The sequence below is a fragment of the Sturnira hondurensis genome, unplaced genomic scaffold (genome assembly GCF_014824575.4).
Source record: "Sturnira hondurensis isolate 20B ecotype Veracruz unplaced genomic scaffold, ASM1482457v3 Scaffold0006413, whole genome shotgun sequence".
Lineage (NCBI taxonomy): Eukaryota > Metazoa > Chordata > Mammalia > Chiroptera > Phyllostomidae > Sturnira > Sturnira hondurensis.
This window is the reverse complement of record NW_028079044.1, coordinates 35,002,258-35,028,724: the sequence shown is the minus strand read 5'-3', so window position 1 is coordinate 35,028,724 and position 26,467 is coordinate 35,002,258. Positions and strand designations below refer to the sequence as shown.

At 36.2% G+C, this 26,467-nt stretch overlaps 1 protein-coding gene across 3 annotated transcripts in view; it reads left to right on the top strand.

Annotated features, from left to right (window-relative positions):
• The window catches only part of CSMD3 (CUB and Sushi multiple domains 3), a 935,029-nt gene that overhangs the window by 870,370 nt on the left and 38,192 nt on the right, over positions 1–26,467 (top strand). For all 3 annotated transcript variants that reach the window (XM_037048422.1, XM_037048421.1, XM_037048420.1), the window contains 7 exons: positions 2,493–2,666; positions 3,874–4,059; positions 6,000–6,173; positions 7,267–7,449; positions 10,143–10,319; positions 20,365–20,544; positions 22,576–22,749. In XM_037048422.1, the coding sequence (XP_036904317.1) occupies positions 2,493–2,666; positions 3,874–4,059; positions 6,000–6,173; positions 7,267–7,449; positions 10,143–10,319; positions 20,365–20,544; positions 22,576–22,749 (1,248 nt within the window). The remainder of the gene's footprint in view (positions 1–2,492; positions 2,667–3,873; positions 4,060–5,999; positions 6,174–7,266; positions 7,450–10,142; positions 10,320–20,364; positions 20,545–22,575; positions 22,750–26,467) is intronic.

Here is a 26,467-nt window from a genome sequence, read left to right as displayed (position 1 = left end):
TATAGCAGAAAATACTTTGGATACCTTTTTTACTAATAATTATGATACTGTAGCTGTCATATAAAAATTAGATATTCATGGAGTATAACTAGTGTGGGGGCAGTCATCTGACATGACATGGAGAACCATTGTTCTCATTTCAGTTTCAGTGCTAATTAGATGAGCTAATTAGATGAAAGTCTTTTAATCTCTGTAGGCCCTAATTACCTTATGTTTAAAGCAAATGGTTAAAAGTATTTATCATTATGGACTCTTTGTGGTTCAGAATTTATGGCATTCTTAAATACATCAAGATTATGTACACATAGATAATAGAATTATAATATTTTGTGATAGATTATATAATATTAAATTTCATTTAAAATATGTTTCCAGCATCATTTCTGCTATTTGTAAATTCATAGAAAATTGTTTAACCATATATAATTTTGAAATTGTTTTAATATAACTCAGTGAGTTGAATTTTGTTGAATATATTCAACAAATATATCTATCTGATCTTTAAAGTTAATTTAGTTATGACTTGACACTTGAAGAATAAAATGGATTTTAAAATAGTTCATTTTTATTATTAATCTTTAAATATATCCGCAGTGCTTTGTGTTTATTGTATGTATGAGATAGATTTTCCCATCGTGAATTTATTATGACTGTTATACTACTAAGATCAGAATGTAGTTGAATATTGATATATCTGTTACTTTTCTTACCCCATGGAATCCCCAGTAACATACCATGTTTCACATCATAATCTATCCTTTTCTGGATTTGAAGTCAATTATCAATGTATTTCTTATTTTTCCCTCCTAATTATTTATATTCCAAATTACTGACACTTACATTAAAACTGATGTTAGACAATGAGAATAAATAATGCAAATATGTTGTAATCTGTAACATTTTAGGATTATGCAATAGAGATTTTGGAGGCTTCAGATAAGTAACACGTTGGTCTCTTAATGTGGATTTACAAAAAATACTTTATTTATTTTGTAACTAATTATATCCATTTGTGCAAAATACATCATTGTCAAGTTTTATTCAACCAACAGAAATTTATTGGAACTCTAGTTTCATGGAAAACACATTTGAATGTTGAGATTTAATAGGACAGTGCAGCATACAAGTAACAATTAAACTTGCTTGACTAAGGGGGATTTGTGCACACACATGCCCGTGAGCACACACACAGAAAATCTGAAGACTCAGAGACAACAATAGTGTGCTTGGGCTTTCCTATAATTTTTTCCCTTTCATTTATATTCAAGCATAGCCAAGTCATACCACTTGGCTATTTTTTTGTTGAATAATTGAGACTATAAATGCAAATTGGTCCTTGGGGTAAAACCAGTTTCCTTATTGATCATTTTAACAAGAATACTATGCAATTACATTTCCAAATGAGTAGGTTGACATTAACAATACAGCTGAAGAGTAATTGCTCTCGGGTCATTTCAAAAATACTGGAAGTGACTCTGGTTTTTCATTGTGCCCAATTATGAAGAACTATTACAAAACTTGCTCTGATTAATAGCATGAGATTATGTGATGAGACCAGGTGCCATGGAAACAGAGTATTTGGGAAAAGCCAGAACCACATAAAATCTGGACTAGAACTGTAACACTAAAAGTATTTAAATATGCATCTAATTGACACCATTATTTACAAACAAATTGTGCTAAATTATCAAATATAAATTGTGAAGAAAATAAGCCTTCAAGAATTCTAGTACAGAATTATTTTTATGGTCCACACTTTATACTCACAAATTATTTAAACACATGTTTACTTATCAATCAGTATTTTTTAAAATTGTATGAGTAGCCTTGGCTGGTGTAGCTCAGTGGATTGAGTGTAGGCCTGTGAACCAAACAGCTGCGGTTCGATTCCTAGGCAGGGCACATGCCTGGGTTCCAGGCCAGTTTCCAGCAAGGAGATGCACAAGAGGCAACCATACATTGATATTTCTCTCCCTCTTTCCCCCCTTACCCTCTAAAGATAAACAAATAAAATCTTTAAAAAATGTATAAGTAAGAATTGTATAAATATTAAAATAAATAGTTTCAAAGTTAAATACAAAAAAACGTTTCCAACCATCTTCCAGTTCTTCCATTGAAAAGGAAAATTAGTTCATTTTCTTTGTTATTGGCTAATAACATGAACTTCTGTCATTCCCAGAATTTTGAAATTCACTATTCTTCTCTAAAAAGAAATAGAGAATAAGTAGGCACCATGAAACTCTAAACATCTGTGCACCACTTGCATAAATTATCACAACTGTAAATAATTATCTACTTATTAATATAGTACTCATATAAGATTTTTTATGGCATTCTAAATCATTCTTCTGCATTAGTAAAAGTACTTTAGACATATTTTCACATAAAAGTACCCTTCTTTCTACACTGAAATGATTAGGGGTAACTCCCATGTCATGACTGATAACCAGATACTGTTTTGTGCTTCCCCTGCCTCCACTTCCTGCTGTTAGCTGTCAGCTGTGGGCACCCTGGCAGTCCAATTTATGGAAGAACGAGTGGGAACGGATTCAACTTTAATGATGTAGTAACATTCTCCTGCAATATTGGGTATCTTATGCAAGGGCCAATGAAGGCCCAGTGCCAGGCCAACAGACAGTGGAGCCACCCCCCACCCATGTGCAAAGGTAAGAACCTCATGCTCCTCCAGCTCAGGTGTGGTGGCTATGTGTCTGTGGAAACATAGATGACCGCATTTGAAACAGCTTGGGCAGAACAGTGGGGAGTCTTCAGCCAATAAAACAAAAAGAGTTAATGTTGCTGTCATCTCATTAGCAATGTTTTTAATTTTTCTCATTTTTAACTTATTTTTTAAAGTTAATACTGGCAGGCTTTGTATTAACTGCTTATATTTATTATCTCATTCCTATTTTATGTCTGCATATAAAATATCATTAAGATCATGCCCTGGCTCAGCTGGTTGGAGTGTCAACCCGTAACCTACAGGTTGTGTGTTCAATTCCCAGCCAGGTCACCTACATAGGTTGTGGGTTCAGTCCCTGGTCCAGGTACATATAGGAGACAACCAATCAACACTTCTCTCTTGCATCAACGTTTCTCTCTCTCCTTCCCTTTCTCCTTTCCTCTTTTTCTCTCTCTAAAAAGCGATGAAGAAAAGTCCTCAAGTGAGGGTTGAAAAAATGTCATTAAGATTGTTTACTCCATTATTAATGAAACTCAGCTTTGGCATTTGTCCTCTCTATAAGTAGAGGAAAGAAGGGGACTGATCAAGTCAAGGAACATACTTAAAGGAGCCATGGACAAAGACAACGGGGATGGGAGAGGATTGAATGTAGGAGGTAGGGGAGAGTATGGGAGGGAAATGGGGACAACTCTAACTGAACGACAATAAAAAATTTTAAAAATATGTTTGTGAAAAATATGTTTGAGGCCTGAATTACCATGACCCCTAAATAGGGAGTTTGTTGTTTTCTGCATAGATATAAAGATTTTTTTCAGTGTTTTTCCAGTTTGCAAAGAAGTATGGTATACTTCATATTATGTGATAAAATATAATCAAATCATCAGAGACTTTACATTTTGTGTGGTTTAGCTATAGTTGAAAATGAATCAGTTTCAAAAACCTGTGATAAGCATAATGCTTATGGAGTTGCTATCATTCAAAAACTTTTTGCAAACAATGTTTTCTTTTTTCTATGTTTCAATCACACATATTTTATTTCATTATCATAATCAGTGTATTAATTTTATTTCTGTTATTTTTATTTTGCTTGATTTAATTTACCTTTGAAGCAAATTTCTAAATTTCTTTAGAAGTCTACATATGTATATGTATGTTATTTCAAACACTTTTAAAATTTGTCATTTGTTTAGTGGTGAACTGTTCTGACCCTGGAATTCCAGCCAATTCTAAAAGAGAAAGTAAAATAGAACATGGGAATTTCACCTACGGTACTGTTGTGTTCTATGACTGCAATCCCGGATATTTTTTATTTGGATCTTCAGTTTTGATATGTCAGCCAAATGGACAGTGGGACAAACCGTTACCAGAATGTATCAGTAAGTAGATAATGTGAATTCTTCCTTGAGAAAATGACGTGTAAGTAACACAGATGTGTATTGTCTTATATCTAGAGCTATGTGTCAGAAGGATTTTGTTTTTAAATGTTATTTAATTAGATTTTTATTTTATTGTTTCATTGTTTTGAAACTATTCTTTCTTATATTCTACTGATGCTCAGATGTCATTCTCATTAATATTAATGTGCCTTATATCTCTCTATCATTCTTTGACTTTGAAATTTGATAGAGCAGGTAGATTGTGAAAAGCAGACATCTTTCGTGTTCTATATGATCATCCCCAGAGGGCAATTATTTTAATTGTCTTCTATACTGCTATTTCAAATTTCATTTAAAGCAATATTGGTCTTAATGTAAACAGCCACTACAGCTTCAGAATACTTGAGGATTTAGACAAAAGTGTCACTTAAAGCTAACTAATCATAAATATTTATCATATTCCAATATATACATATATGAATGTAATTGTGTTAATATATATCATCTTTCAAGTCAGTGAACATTTGGGGAGTGTATTTAGTTAAATGTTATGTTGGAGTTGTAGAATGTAAATTAGATAACTTCTAGCAGATATACATGTAATTGATATGTGTGGTGAGAAAATAGAAATAAAAATTATGTGAGGAATAGGAAAGTGAACATGAATTCTAGGAATTCAGTAAGTTGATAGGTCTCAAATGTAGCCACATTTCTCAAAGAGTTCGAGAATCTCTGACACGATAGAAAAAACAACTATGTAGATTGAAGGGGTAGTATGTCAAACAATCATTGTGCAATTTTTGGTTATGCTTCATTTTAAATTATAAGATTATTGTATGATCATGTTTTATTTAGAGGCACTTCACATTCATGCAGTAGGATTTTTTAAATTTTGTAATATTATTCATGCACTGAATCAAAAATTTTTGCAATGTCTATTAAGTTTTGGATTCTGTGAAAATCATTAAGTCAATTGTTGATGCCTTGCTTAAAATGTATTTCACTTTCTTACTGTACACTGGTCTAGTAGTTTGACTAATTTAGTTACTTGGCCTTACGTGACTATAACATTAAAATGAAAATATTTTCTAGGACATGTAAACATGAGCTTCAGATTTTTGTAGCTCTCAGATACTTTTTTGCCTTTCTTTATTTCATATAGCACTCCTGGTATTGTGCTAAGATCTTAAGGGACTTATTAATTTTATGCCCTCTTGTCTATTTAATACTCCAGACTCTTACTGTGCTCAATATTTTTTCAAGTTACACTTAAAACGGGGCACACGGTAAGTTCCCAAGCTACCTCTGGGTCATCAAGAAAATTCTACAATGTGTTGGCATCTGCTTCTGCTGTGCCTAGCAGTGTTTGGGTTAATAAGCCACTGATTATTTTCTTTGTACAGCATAGTTTATTTATTAATAACTAGGAATATAATTATTCTAAACTATGTATTTGATAGTGTGACACAGATCCATCCTTACCCCTTTTATTTCACCCTCAAAATCCTTTTAGTTTCTTTACGGGCTCATTTTGAATTCCATTGGCATCCTATGCCCTTATTTAGACAATCCACATAATACTCTTCTCCCTAATGTGCACATCCTTGTCTGGGCACGTATGTACTTCAAACTCATGCACATATACATATTAAAACACACTCACCACCACCATACATGTAGACTTATACTCAGTCATTTATGCTTACTTACAGTGTTCCTGTTAAACTCATGTTTAGGGTAGTGGGAGAACAGAATTGCTCCCATAGCTGCAACTTCCACTTTATTTTTTAAAAAGTCAGGTTTCACCTGGATGTTTGATTTCTTGAGGTTGTATATATCTAAGCAGATAATTTACCTTTGATTTATTTTATAGAAAGTTGGTGCAGGTTGTTCGATAGGAGATATAAAAAAATTTTATATTCAATAATTATGTATTGTAGTGATTGACTGTGGACACCCTGGCGTTCCCCCTAATGCAGTCCTGTCCGGTGAGAAGTACACCTTTGGATCCACTGTTCACTATTCCTGCACAGGAAAGCGTGTCCTTCTAGGCCATTCATCAAGGACTTGCCAATTAAGTGGCCACTGGAGTGGATCACAACCTCATTGTTCAGGTACCACTTGGAAAATTGGAGTGACTGTTGGAAATTACATTATTAGTGTTATTATTAGAAATATATGCACAAAATAAATAAAATGTTTGTTTTTTAAACAAATACTTTTAAACAAAAAAAATTTGAGAGAGGCTATATCATTATTTATATATTTATTGGAATGCTTCTTAAAGTAATATAAATTCAGAGCATAAATTAGTACTAACATTGTAGATGGTAAGTTGCAGGTAACATGTCTTGTACTGTATTGTGGCTAATGTTAAGAATTAAGTGGTTTTAGAGTGTTACTCTGGAAAGTACTTATGTCCATTAAAATAGTGCTACCAAATAAAATTTTTCCCAGAAGGCAATGTTGTTTCAGTGATTTTCTGTTAGAATCCCTGTCTATTACACTTTCTAAACAATTGGTTGCATAATAGCATACATTCAAATAAAGGTTTAAATGTTTTAAATTAAATTAAACCAAGTTTTATAAAAGATATTTATGTTTTCTATGTTTCTTCATTATGAATAGGCAATACATACCATCTGAGTCTCTCTAACCCCACACTGCTCTGTTATTAATAGTTTAGAATAAGTAAATATTAAGGCCATTTTTAAAGAATTTTATTTATTTATCTTTAGTGAGGAAGGGAAGGAGAGAAATATCAATGTATGGTTGCCTCTCATGAGTCCCCTGCTGGGAACTGGCCTGAAACCCAGGCATGTGCCCTGACTGGGAATCAAACCGCGATCATGTGGTTTACAGGCCCGCACTCAATCCACTGAGCTACACCAGCCAGGGCTATAAATTTTCTAATAACTTCATTATTAACCAAGTCTTAGAAATGCAACAAAATGACCTTAACTTATTTAACAGGTCCAAATATCCCTGATAAGAAAAATAATACCACACTCTGCAACTATTTTCTTTTTCATTTAGGCTTTTCTTAAGGCTTGACTCAGATGGGAAATGTGAATTATGATTTTACCCCATCAACTTTACACTAAAAACAACATGCATAAAACCAATGCCTATAAGAATGTCAAACTAAATTATGAATGCAATAAATGGTTATTGAAATAAGTTAACTTGCACGGTACTGAATTGCAGGTGATGCCACTGGTACCTGTGGGGATCCAGGTACCCCTGGTCATGGTTCCAGACAGGAAAGCAATTTCAGAACCCAAACTTCTGTACGTTTTGCTTGTGATACCGGTTACACCCTTCATGGCTCAGAAGAAAGAACATGTTTAGCTAATGGTAGTTGGACTGGAAGGCAGCCAGAATGCAAAGGTAAGCTCAAGCAGAAGTTAATAATATTGAAATTGCTGGAATTTAATGTGCATCCAAATTCAAGTTGTTAGTACTAATGAAATTATTCCTACCAGTTCTTTGTGGCACCCAACCACGGAATAAAAGCAACAGTATTTCAGTTTTACTGACAGCACTGTATATATGATAAATATTAATTATAAAAATATCTCTCCTGGGCCATTTATATACAAACATTGTTCATATCTTAGCAAACATCTGGACTGGAAAAGTTTAAAATATTTGTTAGAAAAGTTTATTTTTTCCTCTTTATCACAGTGCTGTATTGTGGACACTATTGGGGGGAAAATAGGTTCTTACATCAATATTACCTCAAGACATGTTTTAGTTTGTAGATTTGTAGAAATAGGAACATATACAAAGATGTCTAAATGTAAATGATTTTTATTTATAGATTACATTGCTTATAACTAGAATTTTTTTAATTTTGGATATTTGGGTAAAATCGTTCATTGTTCTGACTGAGTTCACATATTTTAATATTTATAAGATTGGCTAGGAAATGAAATGTTGCTGAAAAATTGTCTTTATAACTTTAATTGTTCTTTTTCAGATGATTTTAGTGCAAAAACTAAACTTGCAAAGGTATTTTTGAAAGTTACTCCTTGTTGTATCAAATGTACTAGTTTTATAAATGGAAAATAATTCTTCCCCCCAAATTTTGACAGCTTTTTGATTGATTATATTTCAGAAACTTTTATTTTGTTTAAAATTAGAATCTGTATTTTAGGGAAGATTGTAGTCTCAAAGTAGCAAATTCGGTAACCTTAATTCAGAGAACATTACAACTCCATAGCTGTCACAGGGAAAGGAATGGGTAGACAATGTTGTTGAGCAGTGACTTAACTGGGCAGTAAGACTTAACTATTGGCTTTATCACTCAGACTTTGCAAAGGCGAAATCTCTATAAAGTCCGACATTACTGGGTGATATCAAGTCAGCCTTTGTTCAGCTGAATTGCAAGAGTTTTAGATGAAATACCTCCTGGTGCTGACTGTTTTATTAGTCTGCACTTTACAAAGAAAAAGAACAAGAAGTTGTAGAAAATGTAACAGCATTAATATTTTTCTCATAAATAGAGCTTCTACAAATCATTTAGAAAAACAGATGTTAGTAGATGAATGGACAAAGAAAATGAACAAAAAACACAGAAAAGCACTGCAAAGGCAAAGTATTTGCTGTTTCTGTTCACTGTGTCCACAGAACTTTCAGCCCTCACCCTTGACAGAGGGTGCACTTACTTCTTTTCTTAAGTTAATTAACTTGTGTTTAATTCAAATAATACTCTGGATAAAAACATGTGTATTAATGTGAAGGAATTAGAGACTAGAGGACAGAAGTATAAGTGTGATTTGTCTGTATCTGTAGAGTTCTTCATTTTTATTGTTGAAAAAAATTGAACCAGGGTCTGTATTGCAATGCAAATCACTTGACATTTTATTAATTTTTTAACTTTATTTTATTGTTGATACTATTACATATGTCCCTACTCCCCCCTATTTTGCCCTCTCCTACCCAGCCCTTCCCACCCTTCCTTCTGGTGACAACCACATCATTGTCTGTGTCTGATGATTACACATATATGTTCTTTGGCTCATCCAAACAAGGACGATACTTTTCAAATCCATCTTGGATTGTGTCAAGACTATAGATCGTGACACATAAATACGTATGACCAGATTGTTATTTTAGGCAGGTACTAATGAATACAGAAGAGGATAATTGCTCTGGACAACAGATGTAAACATTTTTAATATATTATAGGTTTCCCTGAAAATGCTGCCTACAGTTTGATCTTGTTACAATTGTATAAACTGTATAAGTCTCCTGTCTTTAACACATATATACAGAAACATGCAGCACCACTGTAACAAATAGGCAAAGTCAAATATTTACGATGCAGTAAGTGATGTAGAAGTTATTATATTTGTGGAAAGTATATTATACTTTATGTTTATTAAAATAATAAAGTTTTAAATTCTTATATTACAACAAAATTCAGTATTATATTTGACATGGGCTTGCTTTTAGGTTATGTTTTAAAAGTCATTATGGTGTCGATAGCAAATAGTTAAATGTAGTAGAGAGTGTAAATCACACACAGCATTGTATTTGTGACTCCTGTTTACAATATGTTGAAAATGCAATGAAAGCCATTTCAGAATTTATATGGTTACATAAATAAAAATATACATGGATCCTTAAAATATTTAAATTACTTATTTTATATCTGTCTTCTTCGAAGTTTAATTATAATGAATCTCTGTGGCATCTCATTATCACGTATCTTTCCATTTGACATTAGTTGTTTTTTTTGGCAGAGACTCTTACAATACTTCCTTGAAAGATTTCACGGTACCCAAAGGCAATGTTCTTGAGTAATTACTTTATAAAGTTTTTACCAGAGCTACTAATGAAAAAACTTTAAAAAATAGCTGTTGTACGATTTGTATTCTAGTAATTAAAGTAATAAAATCAACATAAATTAATCTCGAATTTCATCCACTTGTAAAAGATAATTTAATGCTTATTTTAGAGGATTTGTAGCTCCTCTGGATAATTTGAAACAAAACTTTAGTCATTAGCTTTTTGTGAGAGGATTTTTAATTATGTTATTTTTGTACATACTCTTAACCTTTTTTTTTTTTTTGTAGCTGTACAGTGTGGTAACCCAGGAACGACAGCCAATGGAAGGGTCTTTCGGATTGATGGCACAACATTTCCCAGTTCGATAATCTACTCCTGCGTGGAGGGCTATAGCCTGTCGGGGCCGTCAGTCAGACAGTGCACTGCCAACGGGACGTGGTCCGGCACCTTGCCCAACTGCACAAGTATGTCTCTCCTCCTTGTCTGCCAGTGTCGCTAGTTATGTGAAAAGTATTTGAGTAGATGCATGTATATGTGCAATTTATAGTTAATCAAACCATGCTAGGTTTTGAATATGTGTATTGTCTTTCAGATTAAAAAATGATAGTGTTATGAGTAGGATTTATACTAATGACTTAAAGAATCACTTAGCAAAGAGGGATCACAGAAAATCAGTGCTGTGAATTGAAATTTAACAATATTTTAAAAATAGAGATAGATTATCAGTTATAATCAAGGTTAATAAAAAGAATGCATTATTATTATTAGCTAAGAGGCTAATAATAGCTGCTTTTGACAGTGGGAGCAGCTATTGGCTGACCTAGTAACACCTAGATTTAAGTGAGAATCCAGGCCTTGTACCATCTGCCTCCTTTTCTTGGAGAGTATATGTGTATCCCGAATGAGTGGTTCAAATAAATCTGCTCAGAGGAGGATGCCATCAGACTAATGTCATGTCATACCTGTGATTCTGGAGAAAATTGGTTGTAGTTAATATCCCGCCTGCACAATTGTGTGTGTTGACAGGGCTATTGAGAACTCCGTGTATACAGTGTCTGTTCAATGGTGAAGGCAGACTATAGCTAAGAGGCTGCAGAAATAAGCACTGAATAGAACATAATAGACAAGTCAGTAATATAATAGCAAAACATTTTCTAGCTGTTGATCAGTCAATGACAAATGATATTTCTGGCCCTGTGTCAGCACCAAATGCTGCTGTCACATCCAATCTTCTGGTAGTTCTTTGCCTCACCTTACGTAGCATCCTTACAGGCTGAGCAGTGTTCTGCAGGACACTCTGGGAGTTCTTTCCCTAGATCTCCACCAATCTCTTTTTGTGTCCTCTTGGGTACTATCTCAATAACTCTTTCCACTTCATTCTCTCCTGACTCTCAGATTCATCTTTTCAGTTCAGGGAGTTGGCCGGGCTCTGCACGGGGTCCTCCTCCCTGTACCACTGCCTGGAAACTCTCCATGCCATAGGACAGGGTTGTTTTTGGACTCATCTCATTTGTTTCCTGTCACTCAAGGGCCACTGCCCTTTGCTGCCTTTTGAAACTTGTTTTGTTTTTTTTTTAAATTTTGTTGTTGTTTTTTGTGTGTGTTTTGTTTTAGTATTTTGTCTTTTTTTTGGCGGAGGGGAGTAAATGGAGAGTGAAGTCTTATCTATTTCTCCATCCTGAAGACAGAAGTCCCCCTACTGACTTCTTTGAAAATGTCTCAGTTTTGCAAGACTGAACAATTTAATAGTTAACAAATAGGCTTTACTATTTTACACTCTACCAACCCATGTGAGCCTTAAAACTCTTACTGGTGCCATTTAAGTATCAGCTCAAATGATGCACATTTGACAAAAGCCTTTTCAACACAGTACTTTCTCATATTCCTTCTAGCTAAAAGTGGTTTCTCTATAGCATGTCACTCTTCTAACAATTACCTGTAGGTTAACCTGTGAACTTTGTAGGGAATTGGTGACCAGGTCTGCTTGTCTCATTGCCCCTCTAGGGCAGAGCACATTACATGACACATGAGTGACTCAATAGATAGTTGTAGACTCACTCAAATATCACATATGAATTTTATTTTACCTATTAGTATACATAACCTATCATTTTACTCCATTTTAAAGTAGTTGCAGAAAGAGCTCGTAAGTTCCCAGTAGATTGTATATTTTAAAACTATAGTTAGTGAAAAGACTGAAATAATGAGTGTATTCTGAGCAAAAGAAATCTGAATAGCACATCTGTTTTTTTCACAATAAGAATAGTGATTTTCTTTCATCATCCAAGTATTGTATTTAAGATATTTTTCAATTTTAGTAAAGATAAATAAGTAAGTATATCCCAGTTCTTGGATTGAAAATTATATTAAGACATTACTTTTTAAAATTAAATGACCTTCATTTTTCCTTAGGAGTTGTAAGTCAAGTAAAAAATCATGACAACTGGAGAAATATTAAGTACAAATAACATACCAAAAATACAAAGAAAGTTCTTTTTTTATTCAGTTCTTCAAGGAGAAATATTGTGTCAAGGAAAGTATTTCAAGCAGTATTTCAAGCATTAGCTTTTAAATGATGAGCTGTTATTAAACCAAGAACTGAAAACATGCTAACAGTTGGCTTTATAGGTTAAAAACAAGTTGCTAATTCCCTAGGTGGACCACCCCAAACCAAAAGAAAACACAAAAGTATACCCAGATAGAGAGCAAAGAGTAAAGTTTCAGTAGCAATTAAAGTACACTAAACTGCCCTGGCCACCATGGCTCAGTTGCTTGGACCATCATCCCATAAACCAAAAGGTCACAGATTTGATTCTGGGTCCCCACACCTGCATAGATCCAGTTGTGGAGTGTACAAGAAGGGACTGATAGATGTTTGTCTCTCCATCAGTGTTTCTTCTCTCCCTCGCTCCCTTTCCCTCTCTCTAAAATCAATAAATATGTCCTCAAGTGAGGATTAAAATAAAATAGAATTGAATGACATAAAATAAAATAGGTTAGACTTCTGTAGTTACAGAATCTAATATATGGAAAGTGCTTATATGTGTAATCAAATTGAGTTAGAACTGATGGTTCAGATCCCTTCTCATGAATCTGCAGTGAAAGTTAATATAAATATTTGGTTGGTAGAATTCCTCTACTTTGGGAACTGAAAGAGATTGTGTTACAAATTCGCATGTATAGATAAGAAAACGGAGGCACCAAATCATTTCATTGACTCTGACACTGCTAAACAGAAATGGATTAAATTTGCCATTCAATTTTAGTATTTTCTATACATGCCAGAAAGGTTAAGTTCAAATGAAAAAAATTTAAATAACTTTTGATTTAATTTAATTGCATTTGGAATGCACTATTTTTTTCTTGTATATATGTGCAAGGATCTAAATATAATTCAAAATAAATTAATTATGAAAAAATTCAAGTACCTGAACTAAATTTCTAAACAAAAGCCCTATAGCAATTTTTGGAAAACCTACTGAAACAATAACTTTCCCTTTTATTGAAATTTTAATCAATTTTACTCAGAAATAATAAAATCAGTCATAATAGTGTTTACCATTTGTTAGGATTTGTGCTATATGCTGTACATATATTTTTCACTTATTTCTAATAATAAATCTATGAAGTATACATTATTATATTTCCTATTTCATACTTGAAGAAATGGTATCTTATAAGGAAAACAGAACTTTCCATGGAAACACAGTTAGTTTATATAGGATCTGAGGTTTTAAGCCCAAGTCTATATGATTCAAGACACGATGTTCTCAAGTGCACTTCATTTTCTCCTTTTGTATTTTTCTCCAATTATTTTCTTGTTTTATCTACTTTCATTGATACAATAGTAAGTGTATCTGACATGATATAAAATAGGACATTGTTTCTTATGCATGTGGAAGTGTTTTGTTAATTTATAATCTCTCTAAATTTTTCAATTTCTCTATATTACCAGTTTAAGTACTGCAATGATGTGTCATTTCTTGTTGAGCTGACCACTGGTAAAATTTGTTTTCTCTTAACAATTCTTTCTGCTTAAAATCACAATATACTCTCTATATCTTTGGTCATTTTATTTCTTGTCTCAAGATGAAATGTCCCACATACAGTGCAAATATAGGTCCATAATACATCTGAAAATCTTATAAGAGGTGAAATATTTTAATGTAATGAGTCAAAGGAAATGAACCAAGTACCGTTGAATCACATATATAATTATTAACATGGGGGGTCAGCTAGAATTAGGACAATGTCAGTGGAAAGACAGGAAATCAGCAAGATTGATGGTATAATAGATGGTTCAATAGAGGGTGACTCGAATATTAAAGAATTAATAGAGACCCTTGCAGAAATTAATAAAGTCCTTAAAAGATTTCATAGCAGCACAATTTACAATAGCCAAGAGTTGGAAGCAATCTAGGGGCCCATCAGTAAACGAATGGATCAAAAAACTATGGTACATTTACACAATGGAATTTTATGCTGCAGAAAGAAAGAAAGAGCTCCTACTTTTTGCAACAGCATGGATGGAACTGGAAAACATGATGCTGAGTGAAATAAGCCAGGTGTTGAAGGACAAATACCATATGATCTCACCTTTAACAGGAAGCTAAACAACAAAACAAAGAAGCAAGCAAAATATAACCAAAGAAACTGAAATAGAGAACAGGGGGACTGTGACCAGAGGGGAGAGGGGAGGGAATTTCAGGGGAAATAGGGGAGGGATTTAGAGGAACAAATATAAAGGATACATGGACAACAACTGAGAAGGGTGGAAATGGGAGGGAGGGGGGAGCATGGGGGGTGGGATGGGAGTAATAGACAGAAAATTGTACTTGGAAAATAATTAAATAAATAAAAACAATTAAAAAGATAGCTAGATAAATTATAGTTTACAATGGTGTGATGAAAGTGAAATATAAATTAATTTAATTTGGAGTGTTCCACTTACAATAATAAAACTTTGGTTACTTGAAGTATTTTTTCCTAGGCTAGTTGTCCTTAGGCAAGCTGTCCTTAGTTCTCCCATCATAGTGAATACCAGAGAAGGAATCCAATCACTTTATTTTTAACTTATAGCAATATATTTTTAATCTATAAATATAGTTAAAATGAAATAGAGACCTGTGGGGATATAATGTAATTGGACTACATATAGCCCCAGTTAATAAAAAAATCATTTACACAAAACTTACTAGCTTTGGGCACTCTGCCAGAAAATAGAATGAAGAGTTCAGTACATAAGGCTCCCGGTCTCTGACATTTTATAGGCCGGTGTAGTAGCTTTTGGACTGCAAGCATTTTTACCCTTTGAGAATTCCTCACTGAGGTGATTTGAAAATATACCTTTTACTTGCTTGAATGTCCAGCAACAATGTGCATGCACGTACCACAACCATCTCACGAATGCACACTCATGCTCTTCTCTGTTCTTTAAAATGCCTAGTCCCATCATATGTTTAAATGTGTCATTTGAGTCCTGGCTGGTATAGCTCAGTGGATGAAGTGTGGGCTGCAAACCAAATGGTCACCGGTTCGATTCCTAGTTGGGCACATGCCTGGGTGGTGGGGTCAAGTCCCCAGTGGAGACCATGTGAGAGGCAACCACACACAGATGTTTCCCCCAATCTTTCTCCTCTCTCTAAAAATAAATTACTAAAATCTTTAATATAAATAAATAAATGTGTAATTTGGGATGGCTTTCCCCATTTTAAAAATTTTTGAAACATCTTTGGAAGAAACATGATTTAACAACAATGGTAATTCCCCTCTGATTGCCCCTCATATCTTGCCATAGTGAAAATGCTGGTCAGCGTGTAAAATTTCCCTCCCATAAATTCTACCCGCTAATATTTAACCAGCTTCAGATCGTAAAGGAGTTGGGACATTTCCCATTTAACTGATCCTTCTCTAAAATTGTGCCTTGCGCACAAGCACACTTTCCTTCTCTTTACATCTAGCCCTCTGCACCTTCACACAGGTCCTCAGCAAGCTCATCAGCCATGCTGGTGTGTGCATGCTGGAGTGTGAATCTCCTGCAGGTGTCCTCATGGATGGGCAAACGCATGTATCTCGAGGTTAAGGTCCCACACTCAGACATGGTGCACACATGGGAAGAGGAGTTTCTCATGTTAAGAAACATTCACAAAACGAATCCAAACTGGAAAGGAAAGTATTTGCCGTAATACCAGTAACTCCTAACAGCGATTTAATTGTAAAATGTATTTAAGTTCTTCTCTGTGGTGTTCATAACTGAAAGAAAAGATTTAAAAACTAAGCACAGGTAAATTACTCATTCAAAAATACTGTTGTGCTGTTACTGTTTTTAGTTTGCTTTCTTTTTTTTTTTCTTTGTCAGCACAAGAACCACGCAGTGTATGCATAGGATAGGGCCCTTTTGCTGTCTAACAGGTGGAGCCACCTCTGGTACCTGGAGCACACAGTGCTCGTAGTGTTTTGGGAGAAAGATACAATCCGCACCAGAGCATGTCATGTCAGGTGGAGTAAGGACTGGCTTTCAGATCTAAAAGAAATATGTCCGCTTATTTCTTGGATTCTTTTTAATCTACTAGAACTTCTTCCAACATGACCGATGCCCAGCCTCCAGCAGGTCTTGTCATTTGGGGCAGGGACAGCATCCTTAATCAGACCCAGTCATAAATGAATCTAAGTCTCTTCATTCCAAAGGACCAGGACACAAATGGTCCTCACTGGACTTTGTTACCAACTCGAGAACTCTCAAAATTTTTTGTTTGTTAGTTGTTTTGTTTTTGTAGACCATAGGCCAGGGAGATGGGGCTAGTCTCACACAAGAGAAAGCTGAGAGCTATCCCAGCATGAAACGGGGTGAAGTGAGGCTAAAAAGTCATCTAAATCTCCTCAAGGAGAGAGAGCTGTGGCTGAATGCTGTGGTTCTTAAGCAGGCAATTTTGCTTCCCAGGGGACATTTGATAATGTCTGGGGTTATTTTTGGCTGTCCGAGTGTAGGTGAGTGGCGTGTGCGAACAGTGTCTAGCAGGAAGAGGTCAATGCTGAACACCTTCTGTGCAGAGAGCGGCCTCACACAGTCAAGAATTAATTAGTCCTGTCAATAGGGCCAAGGTTAAAATAAAGAAAATTTACCTCACTGAGGTCTAAACATGAAATCAACAGTTGAATTGAGCGATCATGTAAAGTCAGAAGTGCTGTCAGAGAAACGGTTGATCACCTTTCCGGAACTTCATTTTGCTATAGTAGAATTTTATTCCGGGCTTGAAACCTGGCAAAGCAAATGCATGAGGATGCTTGACCACGCATGTGTGGGGCTACATAGTCTCTAATAGGAAAGCAATGGGATAACTGAAACATCAGTCCGCAGGTGGTTGGTTTCATGGATTATGTTGCATGTTTATTCATATAAGAGAGTATTATGTGAATAAATGTTACATATATCTATGTGTATTTACATGTAAAAGTATCCATTAGCTTTTGAGTAAAAATAAACTGTGTTTAAAAGTGTGGGTAGTATGATACTATTTTATTTACATGCATATGTATCATGATCATTTAAGAAGATGTTTTGAAGTGCCGTAGATTAAAATTATGACAGTTATGTTTTATTTTTAGCACAGAGGTTATCTGCTTCAGTTTATCATAAATGATGCCAAATGAGCATCTATTAAATGATAGAAGCTAAGGAGTAGATGCCCCATGAAACAAATTCAAACCTTTAAAAGAACATAGTTGTTTTTGCAAATCTGAGCTATTACATCATTTCTTATACACTCATTCACTAATTTATTCCTGAAACAAGTATTTACTTTGTATTTGTGATGTGCTAGATAGACTAGGCTCTGGAAGTACAGCAGTGTGGAAAAGAGATCATCATGGCGTTTATTGGTGTGTGTGTGTCTGTAAGTGTGCTTGTGTGTGTACGTAAATGCTGTGTCCTTAGCGATTCTGGTGACTTTTGAGAAGATTTTCTCGCAATACACCAAGGCACTCCATTGTCAGTACTGATGTCTGCGAATTTTAAGGTAAAGCTCTAAGGAGCTACTCCTCTGAAGTTTTGTGCGAAAAGAGCAAAAGACTCTTTCTGTTGTTGAAAACACGCCGGTGGTGAATGAATTGACTGGTGGAGCAGGTGCTGTTTACAAAGGCCGTTGCTATTGGAAACGGCCTCTTTCACTGGCCTTTGCTTCATTAGAAAGTCACCACACACATCCTCTGAAGCTGCTGTTGTCCGGGGCTCCATTCATGAGCCGCCACACTATGCAGAACTGGCTCTCAGTGTCTCTGCAGAATAAACCCTGTGTCCTCTCTACGATGGAAGCGTCTCAGCCCCTGTGTGCCTCTCAGCCCGGTTAGCTGTTCTTTCTCCCCGGGATTCTAACTCAGTCTGTAAAGCACTGCCCCCCAAATAGCAATGGTGTGTGTTCTCTTTCATTTTCCTCTTCATCATTGGAATCTAGGTTAAAAATGTAAACGACATAAGGTAACATAAAACAAAATAAACTGAAGGCTTAGACACACTTTCAAATTTTTTTAAAACTGCAAAAAAAGGCATATTTTTGGAAAATGGCAAGAAGGACTTCATATGCTACTTCATTGTATAATTTAAAAATCTTTTTCTCATCAATAATTAAAAGAACAAAAATAATTGTATGTGCAAAAATTCTTATTAGGAGTCAGAGAGAAACATTCAAAGAGTGTGATTTCAGCAAACTTGCCTCCAGAGCTTTGAGGATTAGCAGGTGGAGTTCTGTGAACATCGTTCTTAATTTATTCACCATTATTCATGGCCCCCAAATTTCTTAATTTCCATAGATTAGAATAGTATGAAAGAAATGTTGAGATCGTAATTTCTAATGTTACGTTAATAAGAACAAGTTCTTCTAAGACTTCATATCTCATATCTATTTTTAGTCTTTAACCCTGGTACCTTCAAATTTCCAGGAAGAATTAGTTAAAAATAAAAATCAGGGAATATAACCCAGATTCACCTGGTGTAGTGATTAGCCATTTTATGAACAAAAAAAAAACTTAAGAGGCAAAAAAGGATAATAAAAGGCAAGTATAATCTGTCTTTTCTTTTTCCTCTTAGCAGCAAGAAAATGTTCAGCCAATTAATTGCCCAAATCATTTAAATCATGTGCTCAAAGCAAGTGCTTTGGTGGCTTATGTGTAATCTGTTATGCCTTATTCTTAGATGTCACATTAGGATTTTTTATCTTCGATGCTATTTTAAGTCTTTTTGAAAGCTTTCGGGTGGCACCATGAGTGAGGATGTAAGTAATCAGAGCCTGCATTATGGACAAGCACTGCTGGTAGAACTTCACAGGGCCCTGTGTTTAGGGTTTAATGCTTTGGGAGTTCTATCTCAGAAGACTCAATTGTTTTCCCTTTGACATGATTGCAGGCAAAGTGGAGCGTGTGATGAAGGTTTGGAGCCTCGACTCACATGCAGCTGCCTCTCTGCCTCTCTCTGTCTTCTTAGAATGGGCTCTAGGCCTTTTGGTCTCCACCACCTGGCACTCCTGCGCCTGCTTGGCCTCCCTATTCTCACCACACCCCTGCTTAGGGGCCAATGATGCTCACCGCTCAGACGCTCCATCCTGTCCTCAGCAGAGGAAGGCTCATGCTACATCGGCATTCTCTATTCTGTTTGAAGGGCCAGGGTGCAAGCAAAGGGCAGCCAGAGTTTGATGTACTCATGCAGTCTTGGTGCAGAGCACCTCTGCCCTGGGCTCACCACCTATTTAGCAAGCACTTGACAGAAGCCTTGATGGAAGCCCTTCACTCTCACCTAATCCAGGCAGCAAGCTCATTCCAGCGTAGGGATTGTTCTTTTTGTCCAGGTTGTTCTTTCACTTGGGTTGACAATGAGTTGTTGGAAATGAGAGACTGATCTCTCTGTCCCTAGCTGTAGCATTTTTATGTTTATATTTATTTTATTTTTTACAAATTATGTATCCTACCCTATACATGATAAATTTACACGTTAGAGTTTATTCATTCTTTTGTCTATTGAATAAAAATTATTTTTGCACCTAGCATTGTTTTAATTAAAAACTATTATAATGTCCAATTGAGTAACACCATGCGAAAAATATTGTCTCAGTTCAACAAGCCTGATTCATCGTAAACTGCAGTAGCCATATATAAAAATACATATTTAAATTTTTATACTAGAGATCTTGATTCTGTGGATGGCTTACTCATGATCCCCTAATGCATGTTAAAACAGGTTGCTGTGTCAGAGTCCCCTACCATAAAATGGCATAATAACCTAGCCTTTGCAAGGTGTAAATGACAATTGCTGAAATATATATACAGAATCCATAGTAAGCATACCTGGCCATCATCAGGAATTTCTAGTATGTGGTTTGAATATTCTTGTCTTTTATTATTAAAGAGGGATGCAATAAGTAATTTTCCCAACTTACGTATTAAGTATGCCAAATGCTTCGTTTCCTCTCTATTAAATACATACCACATTAACCATCTGCCTCTACAATTTGATCTTGATAGTCATCAGTTGTGGAGACCCAGGTGTACCTGCCAACGGCCTGAGATATGGAGATGATTATGTAGTTGGACAGAATGTCTCGTACATGTGCCAGCCAGGCTACACCATGGAACTGAGTGGCTCCAGAATCAGGACTTGCACAGCCAACGGCACCTGGAGTGGAGCGATGCCAAGCTGTAGAGGTACGATGATTCCTTCATCACTTACGAGTGATGAGGACCACAGGTGTCCATATTTCATACGCAGGTTTAAAGTAAATTTAAATGGTATTTTGTGGATTGTTTCACTTTTTTGAAATTGAAAAAAAATGACTGCCTTTGTTTTCCTTTTTTGAACCATATAGAAGATAATAATATATAGGATTCAAAAATATTTCAACAAAAATATTTTATCTTATTGTGAGTAGCGATAGTGAACTTTAATATAACAAAAACAACAAAAATATCGTGTACTCTGACATGTATACACTACCATCCCTTACACTGACTGATGGATAATTAATGGTGAACATAACCTTCATGATTCAGAACAGCAATTCAACCTTTTTTGTCTCCTGACATGTATAAACTTCTGTGACACACCAGAAATTTACATTTTTTGCCAATCTGACAAAGACAGGTACAATTTTGACTTGCAAAAAAATAGTAGTGAATAACTACTTTTTTGTTCTAACGTGATTTTTAAAAAAAAATCAGACGGCTATACTTGTATATAAGGATTTCTGGTACCAAGAATTAATCAATCAGATGCAACCTTATTATGCAACATGACCAAGAAGATGCAACTCTGTTACATGACCTATGTATTTATGGTTCAAGACAGGGCATTCATACTGGTCAGCTATTGTTGTGTTGGCTGTTGTTATCTTTTTTTAATTTGAAAATATGAGAGAAAAGAGGTCAGTGACCCTGTCTAGGAAGGTATTACATGTTTTAATTTTTTTTTTGCAGCATGCCAGTTGAAAATTACTCTTAAAACTTTAATTTGGTGATTCATTTGGATCAAATAATACATGGATGGGGTGAAAATTTTTAGTAGTTTGAAACAGTTACCCTGAAATATAAAACTGTAATTTTCCTTAAAGAAAAGGAGAAACTAAAGAATGCAATCTAGAATCAATCTTTTACTCAATATAGACATAGATTTGTTACCTTATGCTATTTATTTTTCAATTGGAAATATTTTCATACTTTTGGCCAGTATTTCAGATTGATTACTTGTGGAATAGTATAATTGCAATGTCACATAACTTATATCATGTAATAATACTATTAATTTTTAAAAATAATTTAGATTTTCCATTAGGTATCTCTCTACATAAATTGATAGGTTTGTATCTCCCTGGCATCTAACAAAGAATCAAACACAAAAAATTTCAATGTGTGTTTTTCTTATTGACATCATAGTGTGGGAATCCAATCACTATAACCAGGACATGAAGATATGTGAATAGACACTTTATATTTTAGAAGCTATTTCACACACAATTAATTGATCCTGATAATAACAATGTTACACAAGTCCAAAAATTATTCGAATATGTTGCTAGTCATATAATTATTCCTTGTTTTCAGAGTTTTGTAGCTGGTACCTTTCTTTCCCCCTCATCTCTGTCACTTTAGCCGACTGACCTCTGCTTGAGGACAACTTAAAATACTTTTTTAAATAAATGTTTAAAAATCTGATAATGCATTTAAATATTCTACACTAAGTTTTAACCTATGAATCTAAGTGGATAATAGAAACAATTCGATATTTTAATGAGATAACATGATTTGTGTTTTCAAAAATATCATATAATTACTACCACATGCCTCACTACCATGCTGGCACACTATGTGTAGAGCCAAACAACCCAGCTCTTTATTCTGTCTAAACATCATCGGAAAACAATATAAAACCAATAATGTATCAGTGACAGTACTGGATGGAGATCACCTTCTAGGTGTCTTCCCTGAGATGTCAGGCAGTTTGTTGTCTTGTAGGAGAATCTCTGACCTTCGGTAGCCAAATACTGCCAAGGAGTTATATTCTAGAGGGACTAATTCCAGGGATCTTTCAGGAATACGACCAGGAGAATAAAACATGTCACACACCATAGTGTCCTCCAAAAGGTTAAAGTAGCACCAATGCTTCTCCTATTGGCATGTGTTTATTTTTTACACCCAGGATACTTCAAAATCGGGGTCTAATCGCTTCTGATGTGATTGCAGCTGTTACCTGCCCAGCGCCTCCCCAGATCTCTAACGGAAGGTTGGAAGGAACCAATTTTGACTGGGGCTTCAGCATTAGCTACATCTGTTCTCCCGGCTATGAGCTGTCCTTTCCTGCTGTTTTGACCTGTGTCGGGAACGGTACCTGGAGCGGGGAAGTTCCGCAGTGCTTACGTGAGTATCATCTCCATACTTACATTTCTCCCATTTTCACTCTCTTAGAGTTATTTTACTTAGATGACAACGGTTACTTAAAAAATGTTAACTTCGTCAGAATAAATATGAGCTTCCTCCTTTGAATGTGTAAAGTTTAATTTAAAAAATCAGTATTTACCAGCGTAGCTACTTTTCATGTAATTCAGCCATTATGTTTCTTCTGATTTAACTCTAACGTTTAGACTAAATTGCTTTGTCTGCAAACTTTTCTTAATTTTCAAAATTATTCCTCAAAATAGAGAACCTCTGAGATTAATCTGCCAGAAAATTGTTCTTATTTAAGTCCGGTGTATCACAGCTGAATGCTTTACTTTAATCCCAAATCTCTTTCTGTAATAAATTCATGTTACTTCTACATGTTCATTGAAATCAAGTTCTTATGATGGCGTTCGCTGTGATAATGATTGTGATTAGACGCCTAAAACTGCTAAGGTGAGCACAGAGATAAGGGATTGTTACTGGTTATAGAGGTTGCTATATACTGTATATCCTTGCACATATCATTTAAGATTAATCTGTAAGATTACAAAACAAAAAAAAAGCCAGATTTCTGTTTTATGTAACTTATTTCAGCACGTGATGTGGGTGCTACTCATTCAGAGGCATTAATTGCTATCCTATTCCTAGGCTTTTCTTTCCCAGCCTGAGGTGGAAGAGCGCCCTACGGCCTTGAAGTGAGGCAGAGCTAACTGAGGGGCACAGCCTCCTCCAGTCTCAGCTCATTCACAGGAGAAGCCAAAGTGCCTGCCTACAGTCTCACACAGCCTTTTCCTTATTTCCCTGATCTCATAGTGGCCTGCTCTTCACCCCCTCATCCACCCTAATCCAGGCTTCCTCTTACCTTTCCCTGAGCATTCAGCCTTGCTTTGGCATCAGTCCTTCGTGTATTCACTCTTTACTTCACCTGGAAATTTTCTTTTATTGTTTGGGTTTTTTTTTATTCAGAATATCTATTCTCGTTGTTGTCTTCTCTGATCATCATAATTAAAATTTTATATGTCGACCTATAACACTGCCCTTTACGCTTTTTTCTCCTTCACCATCTCCTGTCATCCCTTCCTTTTTCTCCATTTACCACACTCTACATGTTACATACCATGTTTATGTGAATGATGCCCTGCACTCGGGTTGTGTCACAGGTGTGTAGCACAGCCAGGGCAGATATCAAAACGTAGAGTGCTGTAGTACCTAAGGCAGTTTGGTATTGGTGCAGGGGTAGAAGGTAAAGCAATGTTGCATTACAGTACAGAATCATTTACGGTACTTGGTATATTATGGAACTAAGCAGTCGGGGAAAGAATGGACATTGCAGTTAATGAAACAAGGCACTCAGTTGACAGGCACACACACACACAGACACATGGCCTCTCTCCCACACCAAATAACAAATCAATGTGTACAGCTGCTTGTGGGGGCAACTTTGCCCACAAAGTCCCTCGGTCCCCCACGGATGAAAGTAAACACTACCAAGACATTATCTGCTTGGGGAGGAAAGGTGGCTGATCCCTCAAAGGGGATGGGCCTAGAGGCCCCTCTGCTCAAAGGGCTTTTATTGGGTTCATTTGTACAAGAATACAGGTAAGGATCAAACAATAGATAGCATTCAGAGAACTATGAGGGCTTATTCTCAGTCAGGGTCAGATAGCTAAGGAGCCATAAAACTCCGAGGGACCAACTTCTTTCTCGGACCCTTATCATNTTTCTCCATTTAACACACTCTACATGTTACATACCATGTTTATGTGAATGATGCCCTGCACTCGGGTTGTGTCACAGGTGTGTAGCACAGCCAGGGCAGATATCAAAACTTAGAGTGCTGTAGTACCTAAGGCAGTTTGGTATTGGTGCAGGGGTAGAAGGTAAAGCAATGTTGCATTACAGTACAGAATCATTTACGGTACTTGGTATATTATGGAACTAAGCAGTCGGGGAAAGAATGGACATTGCAGTTAATGAAAAAAGGCACTCAGTTGACAGGCACACACACACACAGACACATGGCCTCTCTCCCACACCAAATAACAAATCAATGTGTACAGCTGCTTGTGGGGGCAACTTTGCCCACAAAGTCCCCCCGTCCCCCATGGATGAAAGTAAACACTACCAAGACATTATCTGCTTGGGGAGGAAAGGTGGCTGATCCCTCAAAGGGGATGGGCCTAGAGCCCCCTCTGCTCAAAGGGCTTTTATCGGGTTCATTTGTACAAGAATACAGGTAAGGATCAAACAATAGATAGCATTCAGAGAACTATGAGGGCTTATTCTCAGTCAGGGTCAGATAGCTAACGAGCCATAAAACTCCGAGGGACCAATTTCTTGCTCGGACCCTTATCATTAAATGAGAGCATTCTAAACAAAGCAGGTTTCACAGGATTTTTACGTATTCTTTCTTATGCCTGATACCCGCCCTTTCCAGCACAGGGCTGCACTGCCTTCCCCATCATAGGATTTTAGGCTTAAGTGGATCAGAGCCAGGAAGCACTTCTCCCAGATAGAAATGGGGACTTGGGCTATGTCACAATAGCTGGGGAGAAGAGGGTCCATCGCTCCCTCTTTGTTGCAGCCCCCTGAGTCCTTCCATGATGGCCTCCCAAGTGATCGTGTCTGGCCTAGGCTGCCCCTCTCTGAGGGGTCGTACCCACCGTGGACATCGACCATGCTTTGAGGGCAGGGCAAGAAGCAGAAGCAGCGCTTGCTGCCAGAGACAAGCTTTGTCTCCTGTGGCCTGAATTCCAGAGGTCACTCACTTAGCCATGGGAGGCAGTTACAATTCCTGAAACCAGGTGGGGTGGTTCCCAACAGCTGCTTACACAGAGATGGGAACAAGGAGGTATTATAGAAATGAGTTTATGGCAAAGTTTGTTTGATATAAATGAGAAAATCTCAATCAAGAGGCTTCTTAGGTGAGAAAAATGTGAATGCAGGCTGTAATATTTTCCTCTGACATCTTCTACAGAACAGTTTGGGGCTCCATCTTGGATTGAAAGCATTCCACCACGGGGACCACTCGCTATTGAGTGGCTTGAATCAGACAGTCTGGGGTAAACCCCAATGCCCACATTGATTACTTCTGAAACAGGAATANAAAAGAGAAAATCTCAATCAAGAGGCTTCTTAGGTGAGAAAAATGTGAATGCAGGCTGTAATATTTTCCTCTGACATCTTCTACAGAACAGTTTGGGGCTCCATCTTGGATTGAAAGCATTCCACCACGGGGACCAATTCCACCACGGGGACTCAATACCTCTCGCTATTGAGTGGCTTGAATCAGACAGTCTGGGGTAAACCCCAATGCCCACATTGATTACTTCTGAAACAGGAATAGCCTCATTCTCCCTGTGCTTCATTTTTCTACCGTAAAATGGGTTTCCCTGGCATCCACAGGCAGACCTCACAGTGACACATCTTAACAGCGTGGGATGCTGCCCATCCCTCCATTCAGCTTCTTTTGCATTTTCCTAGAACACAGTGTTGTTCTGTAAATCCAGTCTGATGGTCCCTAGGAAGTTCTGGGAAGTTCAAAGGATGACAGTAATATTTATTCTATTTACCTTCTCTGGTGTTTCTTTTCATTAAAAAAAAATATTTGTTGAGTCCCTCCTATGTACCCATAACTGGCTTATAGGAAGCACTTAATAAATATTAGCTGCCACATTATTGTAGAGTGGTATCTCAA